Here is a 20,184-nt window from a genome sequence, read left to right on the forward strand (position 1 = left end):
AATAAAATATCCAATAAAAATTCAAACAGAGCTGCAGAGGGCAAGCATCCTGATTCTGAGTCCTTAAGGTAATGGCCTCTGTTCCCTTGTATAATATCCATCACCCACAATGTGGCCACCCAACAAACTTAGGTCACAGTCATATTGCTTGGCCAAGCCACATTGGCAAAGCTTCCCCTAACCCAGTGCATAGAATACCTGTGGAATCCCAGAGACAGGAACATGTTGGGGCAAACTCAAGACAACAGCTCATTCCTCAAGACAGTTCCTGTCTACAGCATCCTGGGAGGTCGCTGGGAGATGGGGTTCTTTTCCCAAAGCTAGGCTTCCTCTTAGGTTTTAGTTTACTTAAGTGATGCCAAAGCCTGTGTGGATTATAAAGCCTTTTAGTCACTAGGATTTCTCCAGTTACCCCAGCAAAGTGAACATTTAGCTATCCCTGGCGGTGGAGGTGGGAGATAGAAAGTGGGATATTTTCTCTCTCTTCTTATGCTGTCTCCGAATCCTACACAGTTCTAGTTTCCTACACTGGCTTCCAGTGTTGCGGGGTCTCTCACCTCACAGCGTAGCTGTCTATCCATCAGTATGTGCTTTCTTTTGGAATGTGCTTTAAGTAGCCACCGCATCTGTCACTCAAACCATAAAATTTGCTCCCAAAATTATTAGCTTTAAGTTGATGTTGCTACTGTAAGTGAAAGAAGTAGAAATAAGCTCTTAACTTCTTTCTCCAAACTGACGAGATAAGAAATCTGTAATTCTGAAAAGCTAGGACGAAGATTCAGCAGCATGCGTTATTTATCCTCTGTTTCAAGAAAGCTATTTCTCCGGTATAATGAGCTGCCCTGTTTTAAAAATAATCCCCGTGTTTGTCATTGTAAGTTCTAATTGCAGGACGTGATGACAAAGGAGAGTTACCTAAAAACATGACGGCTTATCAGCTAAAACACAGACACTGAATATTTTCATAAATATAAGGCCCAAATTAACAAATACACCTCTCCTTCCCCATAGAGGTACAATAGCATGACCTGGGAACAGATTGTTTTATTTCAGTGAGAAAACCTTCTTTCCTCTTTCCTTACAGGACAGATCCTGGGTGCTCTCTCTCTTTCTCCCTCTCCCCCTCCCCCCTTTCTCACCCTCCCTCCCTCCTTCCTCCCCTCTCCCCCTCCCTTCCCCCCTCTCCCCTCCCTCCTCTCCTTTTCCCCCTCCCTCCCTTCTCTCTCCCTCCCCTCCCCCTCCCTCCTCTTTCTCCTCCTCCCCCGCTCTCCCCCTTCCCCCTTCCCCCTCCCTCCCCCCCTGGTTGTCAGCCTCTAATGTTTCATCCTGCTGTTGCCTCTTCCATTCACCCCACTAGTCTCTAAGTAACTAGAGCTGTGTAGGATTCGGAGACAGCATGCTGATTAGTAAAGGGGAAAAAGAAGCCAAATGTTAGCCAGAGGCTGTGGTGACTTTAAATACAGTAGATGGAGAATGTGGCTACAGATAAACCCAGGAAGTATGCCCGGACATAAGCGATGCCGAGAGAAATGATGCTGGACTCATCTACGATGAACTGATAATGGAGACATCGAAGTCTAAGGGCTCAGAGGACTCCCACAGTTCCCTAAATCTTCCCCTTCTGATTCTGTTTGCAGGTTTTAAAGTGTGCAGTTGGTGATCTTTTCCCCAGTCCCGTGGCGATTAAGAGACTTCTGTCCTGGCATGATCCATTTCCTAAGCATTTTATCAAGTACTATGGTCATAATTTCAGTGGTTTCTTAAACACACTTGTTACTATTCTTATAGAAAACTTTAAACCTACTGCCCATCAACTGCTGCAAATAAGTAGATATTCAGACAGGACTTTTTGTGACTATGACAGATTTTGTTATGAGATATCATATATAGCAAAAATAGCCATCACCTTTGGACAGTTATTAAAACAAACTTGCTTTCTTAAACAGTTACCAGAAGCAGTTAGTAGCGAAGCATGATCCTTCTTCCCAGGGGATACTCCAATTTGGAAGGGATTTTTGAAGGATATTAGTGTAGGAGGGGATGGTGTGGCAGGTATTGGGTAGTGGGCAGCCAAGGATGACACGCAATAGCCTACAGTAAGTAGACAATTCTGCTCTACTCCCATACAAAAAAGGAACACCTGACTGGGACATTTGCTTTTAGTTGCCATCTTGATACAACCCACAGTTACTTGGGAAGATAATCTCACTGAGGGGTTGTCTACATCAAGTTGGATTGTGGACACTTTTGAAGGGGGATTGACTCTACTGTCTGCATCAGAGGAAGACACAGCTGAAAGTGGGTGGCACCATTCTTGGTTTGGTGCCTGAGCCTATAGAAGAGTAGAGAAATCTTGCCGAGCTATAAACACATGTACATTTGTTTCTCTCTGCCGTTGACTTGTAGGTGTGATATGAGTAGCCGCTTCAGGATTTTGCTGTTTTGGCTTTCTCACAATAACAGTCAAAAACCTGGGATTGGGAGCTTTGCTAAGGGACTTTCCCCCAAGGTGTTTTATAACAGTAACAGAAATGAAACCACATCATGCTAGTGTGCTACTAGAGCATTGGCTTAGCAGGTCAGCCATGCCGTAGGTGAGAAGCATAGGTTTATCCCAGTTGAGTGCCTTAAAGTGGTGTGATTGTTACACTAGCTAATCTGCAAAGAGGAAGGTGCTCTCTGATCAATTAGTCTTACTTGTTGGGTGGAGTCCTCAGAAAAGGAGTCTCCTATGGCTTTACATCTTTTATTCTAAAAACTGGGAAGCTTATGGAATTCTGGGTCCATAATAGTATAGACCACTGAGGATGACATTCAAAGGAGAGCAGTCATCTCTTGCACAGAGAAGAGCAACCAAAATCTACACCCACGCCCATGCCTTCCCGAGTGGTGAGCAGGGATTGCACCCTAGCAGAGCTTACCATGGCTTCGAGAGTTAATGCTAAGCCTCACCCTTCAGTCTTGGAAAATGTTTATGGTCTAGAAACTGTACACATTTCTAGTAGGGAATTCCAAGCATTGTAACCTTGTGAGAGCAAGAATTGATTAGATTATTTTTATTTCTTTCATTTCTTTTAAAGCCTCTAATATCCACCCTGATCCTGTCTTCCTGATCTCTTCATGTTTCCTCTCTCTGAGTTGCAGAATTATCCCCATCTGTTTGTATAAGCATTGCTTTTGACATTTTTTTTTTTTTTTTTTTGGTGTAGACTCATGGCCCAGAAACAAAGCTGGATGCCCTGACACCGTGACCTAGTTTTAGGCTACTTGGGCAAGTTAGTGTTCTGCAGACAGCACATGGAACTAGCCTTGTTTCCTGGCGACCCTGTTCATTGGGATTGTCCCTGTATTGGTGGCTTTGTCTTTCTATCAATTCTGTATCAACATTAGGCAATTCTTATTGACTGATAGCATCTTCCTCCCATTGAGATTTGCATTTGTGTTAGCACAAACACCTATTTCCTTAATTTTTCTCTGTATCTTCTAAAAATCACAGTTCTATTATTTATATTTTTTAATGCCTGCCTTTCCAAATTAAAATAGAAAACCAACTAGAGCAATTTTTATTCAGCTTTGTTGACAAAAAGTGGTCTCCTCAACACTATCAGAACCTAGTATAAAGTAGGTTCTCAGTAAATTGCTACCCTAAGGTTCTCAATAAGTTATTAGCTGAAGGTTGAGTGAACATGACTGACCCTCCCTCATGTTTAAATGATAAATAGTGTAGGTAGAAATAAAATGATTAAATGAAATCTCTTTCCAGAATAAGTACATTTAAATGACTCTAAAAATTGAGACCAATTTTCTAAGTCTCAAAAGGCTAAAATTAAGCTTGTCTCTGAATATCAATCCTTACAACCATAAAACATGATGACCTTTGAAAATGCAGTTAAAATATTCATGCTTCATTCAGGTCACAGTTAATTTATTAATTAGTGCTACATTCATTAACTGTTTACCAGGGTGCTTTCTGTTCTGTCCAGTGCTCTTAGTCCTCGGACTTGACCTAAATTGCAAGAAACTTGCGTAGTATTTAATTACATTTTGATTAGACGTAATAATAAAGCAGCTCTGTGGTCACCAATGAAAAGGCCGTAATAAATGGTTTCTGAATGGCAGGCCGTTTTAGGTGCTAACAGCAGAGCCGGTTCCCAGTCCCCTTGTTATCCCCCTGGTATTTTAACTTATACTATGGAAAATTCATTGAATCCATACAGTTAGACTACATTTCTTCTTTCTTACGATACGTGATCTGACATGGAAAGGGGTTTGAAAGGTTGTCTGTTGCTAAGGCTTTTGTGGAAAGCATGTCTCCACACACTCCCACCAGACAGAAGGCTACTACTGTTCCTGATACTCCTGGTCTGAAGCACATTTTTGTAAAATAACTCGTTAATCCACTGGCTTTTTCTGTAACACAGAGATGATTATATCTTCTAGGAAATACTATTTAAAATGGCTTCAAAAACAATCACATAAACTGCAAGGGGAAATCATGCCATTTAGGCTTAATTAGAATACTCATTTAAAACAGTTGTCATTTCCCAATGCCAATTCAGAGTATGTATTTTGGTGACTGCTGGCTTAGAAAAAAGACTATTAAGCTCTTTACAGTAATGTTTCTAATAGAGTTTTGTAACTACCTTATTTTACTTTAATTTTTGTAGAAGAAAATATTTCCATTTAAAAGGTTTTTATTTCAATGAATACATGTTCTCCCCTTTATAAGCAGAATAGTCTAGACACTCAGAAACAAACCTCGTCTGGATTAACAGACCTCTTTTCTCTCCTCTCCGTGACACTGCTGTATAAAAAGAATGAACTTCTACATCTCCTTCCCAAATTGCAGTATTTGTGTGCTTTAAAGTTCTAGAACCAAACTGGATTGATAATTAGGGTTATTAAAAAAAGGAGGCAGATGAAGACATAAAAATTAGTCTTTGTAAAACCAGTTTTAGAAAAAAAACGTATTAATTAACAAAATCTCTTTGCTCTTCATTTATCAAAAAACAAAACAAAACAAAAACAAAAAACCCAAACCCCCCAAAACCCAAAAAACAATCACTCCCCAAAACAACAACAGCAATGAATACAAAAACAAATGAAAAAAAAAAACTTAAAAAGACTTCCCAAGCCTGTGTTTGAGGCATGTTGCTTGCAATATGCTGTTCTCACGAAGTCCCCACTCCTCAAGTATCGGGAATTCTGAGGAGCAAAAGACCGAAGCTACAATACCAGTATGTTAAGCTCCTATGAAAGATGAAAGGACAGGTTCAATGGGGGTCTGGAAGAGCTGTTTGGATAGGTTTAACAGGTAATGTTTAAACAGATCCTGAAGGCTGTGGCCAGATGCTATAGTAAAAGGGTTCTCTAGACAGTAAGAGGACAACATCACCAAGGACTGAGATAGGAGTTTATAGTCTTTCTGAGGGCCAGTAAAGCAATTGATCATGGGACATGTGACTGGAAACAGAGGAGGTCTCAGATCACTAAGGGCTTTGTAGCCTATGCAAAGAACAGGAGAAAATGGTTCAGGGTGATGGCTCAGTGTGTAGGAATCATGCTTGGATTGCAGGCATGAGTACTTGACTGTGACTCCCCAGAACCCATGTAAGAAACTCGACGTGGCCACATGTGCCTGTAACTCTAGTGCTTTATCGGGTGGAGACAGGAGGATCACTGGGACTTTCGGTCTGTCAGCCTAGCTCCGGGTTCAGAGCAAACCAGTCAGAAGGGAGTACAGTGGAGAGCCATAAGGAACCATACCCTACATCCTTCTTCAGTCTCCATACACACACAGGTGTATGGATACACTCATGAATTTGTATGTATACAACACACACACACACACACACACACACACACACAAGTGATACATACACCAGTGAAGGCAAGATGGTATTTTTGTAAAGTTGAGGCTGAATACAACTGAGTTTCTGAGTTTTGAGGAAACAAGTGGAGAAATCTCTCATAGGGATCAAAGAATTTTAATTACCTCAGTGAGTGGTTTTCAAATTTCACACCGATCATCATCTAAATCCTTAGAGTAAATACGGGATGGGCTCCACAGATCTGCACTGCTAACAAATTCCCAGATGATGAGAGTCTCCCGGATTTTCTAGTTGAGCAGTTGGGCAGATCTTTGCGTCATAAAACAAGGAATATATGGAGCAAATCCTCGCCTGACACTGAGCATCGCTTTTTATTGCGGCTTCTAATGTCTCAGGCTTAGCACATTACCTGGCTATATTATGCTGAACTGGAGCTGATTGATTTACATCTCTGTACTATGCTCTCAGCATCCAGATTTCTACTATCTTAGGATCAGCTTGTTGGCTCCAAAGGAAACTCCAGTTCCCCAGACTCCGAAAGGAAGTTCAGATGTTCAGACATGAGCTCAACGCACTACGAGAGGATTTCCGAAGGTGAGATAAAAATCAGGATACCCCAGGAACTTCTGAGACTGGCTCTTATTTGTCACAGTCACTTCTCTCACTTCTGGCTAAAGGGACACACGGGTCTTCATTGTCATATACCTGTGGTTTCATATCACAGCTCCCTTCAGTGCTGTCTCCCAAGTTTCCTCACTCTCACAAGTGCTCGTTACACGTTCCAAAGTCCCCATGCCAGTCCTCGGACCCTCCTTCACCCCTCTGTTCTCACTTTGTTCTTTATTCCCTGTCCCCTGCTCTTTTACCCGCTCTCTAGGAGCCCTGGCCATGTCCGGGTTAAGTCTACTCCTCTCTGTACTCTGCGCTCTTCCAGATGCCTCCAGCTGTTCTCTGTCTCATATCTACAATAGGCCCTTCCCCTTAACCAGACCATGGGACGGCCATATTGGTACTCTCTTCAACATATTCCTCCTTTCATACAAAAGCCAAATGGAAAAATATGTCACCACTTAATAGTAGGCACTTGGTCTGCTAATGATCTTAAAACCACACCTTGGCTCAATCCTCTGTCTCAAGTGATAATTTCATGGGCCACAGCATGCTATGTGGAAGGTTCACTTTGGGAGATTGGGATCCCTTGTCATCTCTCCATAAGCACTTATACAAGGCACAGGAGCCTACATAAGGGACAAAGAACAGTTAAATTTCTGTTCTTTGGACCATACCCCAGATAGGGTGAGTCACAGAGGCAAAGGGGATGGAGTGAAGAACTCTGGAGGGGGTACTGGCAGGTGAGCAACATTTGGGATGTAAATGAATAAATAAAATAATTAATTAAAATGCTTTACATTGAATAACTTGTTTAACTGCATGCACTGGGAGCAGATAAAATGGAGGGACCATATAGTCTTGAATAAAATTATACGTAAATTATAATATATAAATTATCACATAAATGATAGATTTGAATCAAATCTAGATCCCGTATTCTAGTAGTCTTTATTTATACACTTCCCGTAATGTTGGATGGATTAAATGGAGTAATGTAATGAACCATCTAGTTCAGTATGGAGTGGCAAACGTACTCTCCTCTCTCCTCCTTTCTCATGATTTCATAGGTAGTCATTTAGGTGGAAAACAGTCTAATTTTGGACACGTTTAAAAGGAACCATTATTCAGAACTGTAGTAGTAACATCATAGTGATCAAGCGAAAACCAGGTGAGCCTACTGAAATCCTCTCAAGTCTAGAAAAACGTTAATGTTCCAGACGTTCATACATTCCTAAGAGTATTTAAGTATTTAATTTTAATTTTCTATATTTACAGAACATTTTCTTAGACTTCCTGCTCCAGTACCTTCTTCATTCTTAATCCAATCAGAAATATTATTCTATATTAGACTTTGATAAGCTCATTTGCTTATAACTTGAATCCTTTACTCTACAGGAAGAAAGATATTATTTATCAAAAGTTATGAGGGCATGATATACTAGTTCTCTGTCTTCTAAATAGTACCATAGCTTGTTTTAATGACAGCTATGTTCTTAGTTTAGAAATTTTATTGGGGCACATTTATAAGATTCTGTTACACTATTGATCATTTACTGAGTACCTACAAAAAGGACATTATAAAATATTTAAAATTCTACCCGTGTTAAAACAAATTCCCATTCTATAATCATTATCCACAGCATTCTAGACATTTTTAGGAAGGACATAGAATAGAACATGACTTCATTATTTTCTATTATGAACAATAAACTAAACTTCCTTTTTCTAAGTTTGAAAAGGCATTGTCTCAAGAATCTGAGAGATGTAATGTCTCACGTTTTCTTAAATTTTCCGAATAACAAATTAACAAGTCAGGAGAACTTTGCCAGCAAATTTGATTATCTCATCTTATTGATGTTCCCAGTTGTCCCCCAACCCTACCTGACCCTTACCCTTTAGTATATGTCAATATTCAATCAGTGTTAAAACATAAGTCCAGGGATGATCTCAGAGAAATGTTGAGCAGGGAAAAATTGGTTGAAATCATTCTGTATAACAATTTAGTAAACACCACCTTACCTCAAAAATCAAATATTTGACTCTGTATAATAATTTAATAAATCACATCTTACTTCAAGGATCAAATATATGACATGGCACCAGGATTAGGCTTACTTTTGCCCTTAGTGGGAGATCCCCACACAGCCCCTGCTTTCAGTGCTGACTCTGCTGCATCCTGGCTTCTTTGCTCAAGCATATCTACAGGAGGCTTCTCCTGTCCTTGGGAGCACGCTCCTTGTTGGACTTACCGATGAACCTGATGATCCTTCGGAGTAAGGGGCTCAGGTAGCAGCAGTCCCCTGTCAGGATCATTTTCTCCTCAGCAATCAGGGACTCCCTTGTCGACTTTATAAAATACATGGATAGTTCACCAATGAAAATCTGGGGAAGGAATGTTGAAGACATGTCAAGTGGGAGTACTGTTTGATTAAGGATAGAGCAGGTATACGGAAAATAACTTCTAAGGAATTACAGTCTTCTAATAAATATTATGCTAGTTGGGAAAATTGTGAGTGAGTATCATGTATTTAATTCTTCAAAAGAATCGGAGAAACCAAGGTTTGGTCATTTACAATACAACTCAGGGTAAAACATTAAACTAAGATCATATTGAAATAATAGCATCTAGGGGAGTTTATGATAAAGCTCGTGGTAGGATTTATTTTTTTACTTACATTGGAAGTCGCAATGATGAGGAACAATTCTGACAGCTAATGGTCCAAGGAAGTACACCTATACATCTCACAATACATTACTATTTTCATGATAATACTTATTTGATTATTTTTGCCTGAGGTATGTTTCTCCTACACTGAAGTGCTTTGGGTGTAACTTCTTTATTTTAGTACTATATCCATCTCTTGCTTCTTGAACAAACACCCTTTACATCAATATATCCTTACACGGATTGTAAACGCCAAATTTGAGACCAGTGTCTATACTGACACTTGAAAATTATTCCTATAGCACCAAGCACAGTAGACCGAGATTTAAAATACAGAATGGGCATGTACAAGTGTTAGTAATCCCTGGCATTGCAACACCGATGGAAGTTGTTAGCAAGGAGTAAAAGTTAACAATACCACCATCCCTTAAACACCAAGTGCACAGCATTTTAGCATGTTAACATACCCAGAAGATCTCTAGCCGAGGTATAAATACACTTTCCTGCCTGGAGAGCCAAGAAGGTTCTCTGAAGCATACAAGTAGGAAATGTGGACACTGAATCCACGTCAACAAGACTCAAGCCCTATGCTTCCCAATACATGGTTGTAATTTTCCTAATTCTATTTCCAACTAAACACCAGAAAATCATGATTTAAAAATGTCTTTCTCTGCCTTTTTCTAATTTGTGATTTTGGAAACATTTTTATCCATGTTTTAAGAATCTCCATGTTTCAGACTCTTTAATTTTTATGTGTTTATGTGTATGAATGTTTTGCTTGGATATGTATGTGTACCACAAGTTAGCTTAGTAGCTGTGGAGGCCAAAAGAGGGCATCAGATTCCCAATCACTGGAGTCTGAGATGGCCGTGAGCTGACATGTACGTGCAGGTAATTAAATCCAGGGCCTCTGCAAGAGCAACAAGGGCTCTGAAGCACTGAGCCATCTCTTCAGCCCCCGCCCCCTACATTTGTAATTATAGAGTATCTGCCGAAAAATAGTATCAAAAACACACCTGGCTAATGGGAATTAAAATCTAGAGTTTCAAAGCCATCCATGTGCTGTTCTTCTATTTAGTGGTGGGGTCGTTGATTGTCTTAGAAACTTAGAAACAGCCAGATTGTGTTTGAAGTAGCTCTAGAAAATGGCACATGACTCTATTTTCACTACTCCCCAAAATTTCATACTGTCACATTACAAGAATCCTTTAGTAGCTAAAGAATCATATACTCAGTCCATTCACCTACTGGTGTTTTCAGTATAATAAGAAATTCAAGTGTTTACTATTCTGTACAAGTGTAGTGATTAAGAGATGGAACACTGAAGTCAGCTGGTTTTGGTAACCTTGGGCACACTGTTTGACCTTTAAATTTTTTCTTTTATCTTTTGAGATTATAATACAATTATACAATTTCCTCAAATTCCACCGTTCCTTTCCTCCCTCCAAATACCGATTCCGTGATGGGGATGCTTTCGTGCGCTGTGTATTCAGATGCCGATTACTGTGCACGGAGGTCTGGGAACACTCTGGACTTTTAAAATTGTCACTATTATGATTATTTTTCTGACTCAGTATTTTGTAAAGCATTGTTCACCATCACCTCTGATTGGTTAATAAAGAGCTTATTCAGCCAATTGGGCAGATGAGAGAGGGCTGGACTGCCAGGCACAATGAAGGGGTTTCTGGTAGAGGCAGAAGAGAAGAGATCTGCCATGAGGCATTCGTCATGAGCAGGTCACCAGGGAGTTGCCACAGGGACACAGAAAAAGGAGGCTAAGCAGAGACCAAGATGGCAGGAACAAGACAAGTGTGTGGAGAGTAGGCTGGGAAGTAGGCCAGGCCAGCAGTCAGGTTAGAATAGCTCAGAGCCGGCTCAGCTTAGTGCCAGAAGCACTAAGCTAGTAACAAATATACCAGGTCTTTGTGCCAATCATTTGGGAGATAAAAGGGACAATAGAATAGCCTCCAGAATTATCTTAAATTCTCCTATCTATCTATCTATCTATCTATCTATCTATCTATCTATCTATCTGTCTGTCCGTCCATCCACCCACCCACCCACCACTCACCCACCCACCCACTCACCCACCCACCCATCCATCTATCTATCTATCTATCTATCTATCTATCTATCTATCTATCTATCTATCTATCTATCTACCTTAATTCCTGTCTGTCTATCTGTCTGTCTGTCTGTCTGTCTGTCTGTCTATCTATCTCTGTGATCCTTTATACCTCAAGTATTTTATTTCTATAATCAGGGTAGCAGATTTCTATAATCAGGATATGTATGTGTATACATGTGTTAGGGTGTATGTTCATATATAAATGGTTTAGAACACTGTCTGGACTTCTTATGCACTACAGAAGTGAAGTTGTTTGATAACAGCTGATAGCATTCTCATTAGTAGTCATCATTACGATAATTACTCTCTTATCACGAAACACTTAACTAAGCCACTGGAGAAGCAGATTCCAGGATGATCAGGAAGTACTAAAGAATGGAGAATCCAGAATGTAAGAAGGGATTTTCTTCCTCTAGAGAACCCAGAAATATACCAGTCTTTATCTTTAGTGTGAAATGTACCTCCTAGTTGGGAGACTGTTAATTCTTATACAGCTACAATGTGTTTCTCATTAACATGTAAATCAAATATCTATATCATATATATGCATAATCCTAGACCCACAAATGAGAAAAAAAACAATGAAGTATGTCTTCTGAGTCTGGCTTATTTTGCTTAAAATAATGATTACTGGTTGTATTCCTTAAGGCTGACGAACTGAGTTCAGTACCTGGGACCTACATGAGGGAAGAAGAGAATTGATTCTTCTGACTTTCACATGTAGCTACTATGGCATGTTCATGTGTCCACACATACAATAAATAAATGAAATTTAAAAATAAAGAATGTGAAAATTAATACAAAGATAATCTCATAAGCCAGCATTCACAAAGGTGGTATGGAGCATAAAAGAGAAAAAATATTGAGCAAGATTATATTTAATATTTTATGCTCAATAAAAATTAAGACAAAAGACTGAATACACACACACACACATATCAAATATAAACAGTGCTTAAAATATACTAAGCACATATAAACTAAAAGAGGAAAGGTTGAGAGAAGGAGGGGTCAGAGAGTCATTTTATAGTCAAAATGAGGTGATATATTCCTGACTTATTGTAAACTTTTGATGGAGCAATCCAGGTCCTTTCACTGTGCATGAGCAGTCACCTTCCTAAACTCATGTGCATTAATATTTCTCCACTCGCTGATCTTCTATCCTTGTAGGGGGCTGATTCTGCTTTAGGATGCAGGATTATGAAGTTAAAGGATAGCTTTGCTTTCTGCCAAGCTTGCATCCCACCATGAATGCCATTTTGCTCATGATGGCAGATTTAGGGCTCTGGCTTTGGCAGTACCTTGGCCCCTCCATCTGTACTTGTGCTGGACCATTCTGTCTTCATCCATCATCTGTACAAGGAGCAGCTGGAGCATGTGGGAGTCTCCATGTGTTCAGTTTTGGCTGCCTTACTTATTTAGGCCTCTCTGATTGTTGGCTAGCAAACTCCATATCAATCATGGCAAATTAGAGTGCGCTCCAGCAAGAAATGATCAAGGCACAGAATGACCTGTAGATAAATTCCAGTAGAGCATTGTCATTTCCCATGCATGCTAGCCACAATCTTAAGTGAAATGGAGCTTTTTACACAGTCATAAGCATATTTTAAGTCATGAGGGCAAGTGCTATACTTGGTCATTTTTCACATACAAAACCTAAAGGACAAATATGTACACTGCACTGAAACAGTGAATTTTTTGTATATGCTGCTTTGCTGCATTTATTAATAAAATTAGAACTATTTTAAAGGATAAATTATATGCATTTTATCATGTTCAGCATGATGCTCTCTCTCTCTCTCTCTCTCTCACCATGTATGTACCTTACCAAACACAGTCATCATTGTGGGAATCTATTTAGCATTCACTCAGCATTTTTTTTTAAATATCACAATGTCTTGGTGGTCATATTGTACACTGTTATAGGTTTATTGTATGTACACAGTTAACTGAAATTTCTAATCATTTGAACAATATCTGCTTAACCCTTCTCCCTTACTAACCATGTATGATGGTCTGTATATGTTTGACCCAGAGAGTGACAAGGGTATGGCCTTGTTGAAGGAGGTGTGGCCTTGTTGGAGTAGTAGGTCACTGTGGGAGTGGGCTTGAATACCCTTGTCCTAGCTCCCTGGAAGTCAGTCTTCCACTAGCACCTTCAGATGAAGATGTAGAACTCTCAGCTCCTCCTGCATCATGCCTGCTTGGATGCTGCCTTGTTCCGACCTTGATGATGGACCGAACCTCTGAACCTGTAAGCCAGCCCTAAACTCCTTTATAAGATTTGCCTTGGTCATGGTGTTTGTTCATAGCAGTAAAACCCTAAGACACTACCTGTTTTAGTCAGAGTTTCTATTCCTGTACAAAACATCATGATCAAGAAGCAAGTTGGGAAAAAAGGGTTTATTCAGCTTATACATCCACATGGTTGTTTATTACAAAAAGAAAGTCAGGACTGGAACTCAAGCAGGTCAGGAAGCAGGAGCTGATGCAGAGGCCATGGAGGGATGTTACTTACTGGCTTGCTTCCCTTGACTTGGTAAGCCTGCTTTCTTATAGAACCCAGGACTACCAGCCCAGGGATGGCAACACCCACAATGGGCGGGGCCAGAGATGGCTCCAACCACAATGGGCTGGGCCCTCCCTCCTTGATCACTAGTTGAGAAAATGCCTTACAGCTGGATCTCATGGGGGCATTTCCTCAATTGAGGCTCCTTTCTCTGTGATAACTCCAGCTTGTGTCAAGTTGACACACAAAACCAGCCAGTACAACTGACCCCTTGTTAACTCAACACACAAACACATCACCTCGACCCTTACTTTATTATTCATCTCCAAGATCTAAATAATTTTAAAAGTCCCACAGTCTTTACAAAATCTTATGTATTAAAATTTAATCCCTTTAAAGTACCCAATCTCCTTTAAAATTCAAAGTCTTTTTTTAAATTCAAAGTCTCTTAACTGTGGGCTCCACTTCTTCAAGAGGGAAAAATATCAGGGCACACTCACAATCAAAAGCAGAATCAAACTCTAACTGCCCAATGTCTGGGATCCATTCACGAGCTTCTGGGCTTTTCCAAGGTCTTGGGTCACTTCTCCAACTTTGCCCTTTGTAGCACACACCTTGCCTTCTAGGCTCCAGTTGCCTGTTTTCCACTGCTGCTGCTGCTCTTGGGGGTCAACCCATGGCACTGGCATCTCCAAAACAAGGCTGTTCTTCACTGCAACTAGGCTTCACCAATAGCATCTCACAGGCTCTCCTCATGGTGCCAAGCTTCGACTCCTCTGCAGGACCCCAGTAATGCAAAGGTTTTGCTTTAGTAGCTCTGGTATCTTGTTAATCACAGCTCATTCTTCAGCCCCAGCTAACCAAAACCACAGACTCTTCACAATCAAACCACCAACTGCCCTGATAAGTATCTTAAATCTTCCCTCTGAAGTTTCACAAGCCAGGCCTCCATTTTCTGCACTGTTCTCAACATTATCTTCCAAGCTCCAAGAGAACATCCCATAGCTCTTAATATCCCAATGGCTCTTCTAGCTCAAAGTTCTAAAGTCCTTCCACAGTCCTCCCCCAACCATGGTCAAGTTGTTTCAGGAATACTTCACTATGCTGCTACCAATTTGTTTAGTCAGGGTTTCTATGCCTGCACAAAACATCATGACCAAGAAGCAAGTTGGAGAGGAAACACTTCCACATTACTGTTTATCACCAAAAGAAGACAGGACTGGAACCTAAACAGGTCAGGAAGCAGGAGCTGATGCAGAGGCCATGGAGGGATGTTACTTACTGGCTTGCTTCCCTTGACTTGGTAAGCCTGCTTTCTTATAGAACCCAGGACTACCAGCCCAGGGATGGCAACACCCACAATGGGCGGGGCCAGAGATGGCTCCACCCACAATGGGCTGGGCCCTCCCCCCTTGATCACTAGTTGAGAAAATGCCCTACAGCTGGATCTCATGGAGGCATTTCCCCAAGGGAGGCTCCTTTCTCTGTGATAACTCCAGCTTGTGTTAAGTTGACAAAAAACCAGCCAGTACACTATCCAAGTTTTCACATCATCCTACTCTCTATTTTGGTGAAATTTACTTTAGAGTCTACATATGAGTGACATCATCTGTCCTTTATTTTTGTGTCTAGTTTGTGCCACAAATAATGTCCTAAAGGCTCATCCACCTCATGATTGACTTCCTAAATGTTTATTGTTGACACCACATTTATTTATGCATTTATCTGTTGATAGATATTTGGAATAATTTGACATGTTGGGTAAGGTAAATGGGGCTGCAATAGATATGTGAGTACAGACTTCTTTAATATATTTCATTTCCTTTGAGACAGATGGACCACATGGCAGTTCCATGTTCACAATTTCAAGAAATGTCTATAGTGGTTTTCCAAAGTGACTTCACTAATTCACATCTCTGAGAACTCTTATTAAAAGGTATCCTGTTCTTCACACCTATTTTTTCTTTCCCCTTTGGAAGGTCCATCCTAATAGGGGTTGAGGCATCATCTCATTGCTACTGTAGTTTGCATTTTCATGGTGAGTAATGATGCTGAAAACTTTGTGTGTGTTCTATTAAGATCATCCGACAATGTTTAATCAAAGAGCTATTGAGTTCTTTGTGGGTTTTAGATATGAATCACTTGACACATGTATAGTTGCATATATTTTCTTCCATTCTGTGCATGAGTTTTTCTATAAAATTGTTTCTTTTGTTAGGAAGAATTTAGTTTGTAATTCTCTCTCTATGTATATTTCTTCCATTGATTATGCTTTTGGGTACATGCCTAAGAAATTATCAAGTCCTTTGTCATAAAGTTTTCCTTTGTCTTCTTCTTATGGGGTTTACATTAAGTCTTTAATTTGTTTGAAGTGTATTACTCCATAAAGTATGATTTTAGAGTCTAATTTCTTTGTTCTTTCGGTAGATTTTCATGCACCATGTCCATGAAGAACCTTTGGAAGTCAGAAAGGGTGTCAGATACTCTGAAACCATGGTTAAACATAATTGTGAGCCATTATATGGCTCCTGGGAATTGAAACTGGGACCTCTAGAAGGGCAGCAAGTGCCTTTAATCTCTGAGTCATCTCTTCTACCTTCCTTTTATTTTGAAATAATCTTCTGAGTCCAGTGAATGATATCCATGTGTGCACGGGTGAAGGGCTATCTACTGGAGCACAATCAATCTCATGGAATTCTTGCAAGTATTTTGCCCTCTCAATTTCTTGCAATATTTTGAACAACCCGCCCTCCCAGCAGCCATCAACTGCCAACAGCTCCTCAGCTAGGTTGGGGTGTCATGAACCTTTCTTCCATCCATGCTGGTCTGTCAACTCATTTGATTTTGTGTAGTAAAGCAAAGCTGCTATGAGTTCATGAATATTCAGTGGTCATGTCCAGAAGACACTGGTCTGACCTTCTTAATGTTATTATCATTTTAAAATTCTGTAGCTATTGTACATAACTTTCTTGATTCATTTTTCAGAGAGTCTTTGATCAGTGTATATAAATGCTACTAATTTCTGTATACTAAATATACATACCTTAGCTTACTGAACTGGCTTGGTGTCACAAATTTGGGTGGCATCATTTGGGTCTTTGGGAATAGAAGACCATGTGCTCTGCAAAGAGGCACAACATAATCTCTTCATTTACAGTTTGGACACCTTTTAATTCTGTTTGTTATCTACTCCAGTTAGGACTATGCTAAGTAGAAGTGAAGAGACATCATATATATATATATATATATATATATATCTGTATTCAGTCAACCCACTGGGCATTTTAATAATGAAATAATATTGTATATTGTTAAACACTGTTATCTCTTAAAGCAACCATATGATTTTTTCTTTCATTATATTAATGTGATATATTATGTGTATTGATTTGCATATATTGAACCATTCTTATATTCTTGGGATGAGTTTGCTTCATCTATGGGAATACCATTTTAAAACTAAAAAAAAAAATTAAAAGTGTAATTATGTAATTTTCCCCTTTATTTTCTTCTCTCCAATCTCTTTCAGGTCCCCACATCTTCATTATCACTTAAATTCATGGCCCAGTTTTCTTTGATCATATATATATATATATATATATATATAATTTATACATATATTTATTTGCATACATATATGTACACATATAAATATATAAATAGAATTTGCTATGCCCATTTGGTGTTGTTATATGTATATGATTTTGGGACTGAGCACTTGGAAGTAAATAACCAATCATAGGGCTCATCCTCTCTATCTCACTAGTTCTTTCTTTATGGGTGGAGTGTTCTGTAGTGACATTTTTCTCTTCCATGCTAGCAGGACTTTTGGTGCTGTCCTTGTTTGAATCTTGCCTAGGCAGCCTGATAACTGAGATATTCTCAACTTAGCTTTCTTGTCTTTTCTAGAGGACACAGTCCCACAGCAGATACACTGTGCCTCTGAGTCTTACAGTTTTTCTGTCCTAATTTCTGTGACAACCCTGGAGGACATTAGCTGTGGGAGTTGTGTGGATCCAGTGGTGTTGAGTTTGCTTTGGACAACTTTTCTCTGAATTTTAGTCATTGTGGCTTTCTCTAATTGTCACTGTCTGTAGTAAAAAAAAAGGTGTTTGATGGGGGCTTGAAAGCTACACTTATCTCTAGGTATAGGGATAAGCTTAATTGGGGGCACTTAGGAGGCAATGTTGGTGGGCCTAGCAGATAGCACAGATACTTAAATCTATGAGAGTAACCCTAGCAAAGTTTCTCAGTAATGGGGGTATGGAACTCAAACTAGCCATCTTCTGTAACCAATCAAGGCTCCTAGCATAGAGACTGGGATAGCAACCCACACAGAAAACCTTTAACCCATTATCTGTCCTTCCTGCAAGATGTGCTGCTGTAATAGTGGTGTAGACCCAGGTGGAATGGCCAAGCAAGAACTGGTCCAACTTGAGGCTCAGGCTACAAGAAGGATCCCGTTCTTGGCAAGGCCTGAATGGTCAAAAACCAGAGGCAGAGATAGCCCAGAGACCCAGGAAAGAAGAAAAAAAGTCAATGACATGATTTTCAATGATATTCTGCTATACTCATAGATGAGTGCTTAGCAAAATTGTCATCAGAAAGGCAACATCCAGCAATTGGTGCGAGCAGATGCAGAGACGCACAGCCAAACACTAGTGGGGAACCAGGGAAACCCCATAGAAGAGGATAAGTAAGAATGATAGAAGCCAGAAGGGTCAAGAACACCATTAATCAGGGCTCATAGGGGTCACACAGACTGAAGTGACAAACATGGACCCCATGGGCATCTGAGCTAGGTCTTCTGTATATACATCATGTGAGCATAGCTTGGTTTTCTTGGGGGACTCCCAACAGTGGAAATGGAGAGTATCTCTGACTAAATGACTGCACTTGTTACCCCTTTTCTCCTACTGGGTTGCATCCAACCCTGCTATGAGGGCTTCTTATTGTATCTTGTTAGGCCATGTTTGGTGGATATCCTTGGGGGGGACTAATTTATTTTTTAAGGGAAACAGGAGAAGGGGATTTGGAGAAGATGGGATATGAGATTGGGACAGGGAGAAGTGGAGGGAGTAGAAAATTCAGTCTGAATGTGTATGAGAGAAGAAAAACAATTATAAAAAAAGGTTAGGCTTTAGAATTCAACCAGAGATTATGTTGTTCTTCTAAATTAATAGTACTAGGTTTTCCCCTAAGACTTTATTTACTCTGGGTAGTTGTCTACATTTCTAGTACCAGGATGATTTTCCTCATGTCGAGTTGGACTCAAGTTCAATTAGAAAGATGTTGGTTATTACCAAGGTATGGATGCCACTTTTGCACCTTTGGGGATGTCTTGACATGCTGGTAATTGCTGTGGCTAATAGAGGTCACAGCTAGTGGGATTACTGGCTGATTCTCACCCTTGACAACATTGCTCAGAACGTACTTTGAAAGCAGACCTCAGGAATGAGACTTTCAGGTTAGATCAAGCTTGAATCTTTCAACTCTTATGTCCAAAGTGTATGTGATCTCTAGCAATGGGGACTTACCTTCTACCTCTAAGATGCCACCGAGGGAAATAGAAATAACCTATATGGTGTTGCCTGACACTGGTGATTTTGTTAGATAGTCTATGGCTTTTGTGGGAAGTATTGTCAGCCCAAGTGTCACTGCACACTTCGGTGGATTATATGTAGTTTTCGGTATGTATAAAACAATTTAACGCCCTGAGACTTTTTCAAGCATATTTAGTGGTATTTGGCTTTCACCCTCCCTCTCCTATGGTCACCTCCTTCCTGACTACCCAGTTAAAGCCCCCTTCGTTTTCCTTATTTCCCATTTCGTATCTCCAGTATCTTGCAGTTCTCCTCTCCAGTCCCAGCCACCATCCCTCTTTACTTGCCTGGCATCTCTGGTATTCCAGACTACTGAAGATTTGGAGCTGGTGAACTCAGTTTGGTGAAGACTGGGAAAGGATGTTTACATCACTGCTCTTCACCAGGAGTGGCCTGGCTATCTATTTGATGTACTGTGTTTGCTGGGCTGAACACTAGGGTAATTCTGGCCTCATAACATAGGATTGCAAGTATGTTCTCTCTGATTTCTAGGAAGAGTCTGAACAACTGATACTCAGTCTCCTGTTAATATTTTGTGGAATTCAGCAGAGAAGGTACTCAGTTCTTAATCGTTTTCTTTATTGATAGACTTTTGTTTCTGATTCAGTCTCTTTTCTTTTCTTTTTTTTTTTTTGTGGCTTTGAGGTAACTTTTTTTCTTACAACTTTATTTAAAGAAGAGAGATACATGTACAGATTTTTAAAAGCATTTTGGCAATTCATTTAGAGGTTTGATAGCATGCGTTGAAATCCTACTAGTTACCATAAGCATAAAGTACATGTAGAGCAGAACATAACATGGAAACAGTCAGAGTTTTCTTGGTGTGTATAGATTAA

The 20,184-nt window shown here is 40.0% G+C and overlaps 1 protein-coding gene across 1 annotated transcript in view; it reads right to left on the minus strand.

Annotated features, from left to right (window-relative positions):
• Positions 1-20,184, minus strand: part of PLPPR1 (phospholipid phosphatase related 1) — a gene marked incomplete at both ends in the record, with an annotated part of 126,966 nt that overhangs the window by 17,106 nt on the left and 89,676 nt on the right. Inside the window, one exon of the mRNA XM_080940208.1 lies at positions 8,693-8,825. Coding sequence (XP_080796334.1) covers positions 8,693-8,825 — 133 coding nt within the window. The remainder of the gene's footprint in view (positions 1-8,692; positions 8,826-20,184) is intronic.

The sequence above is a fragment of the Micromys minutus genome (genome assembly GCF_963924665.1).
Source record: "Micromys minutus genome assembly, chromosome: 28".
Classification (NCBI taxonomy): Eukaryota; Metazoa; Chordata; class Mammalia; order Rodentia; family Muridae; genus Micromys; species Micromys minutus.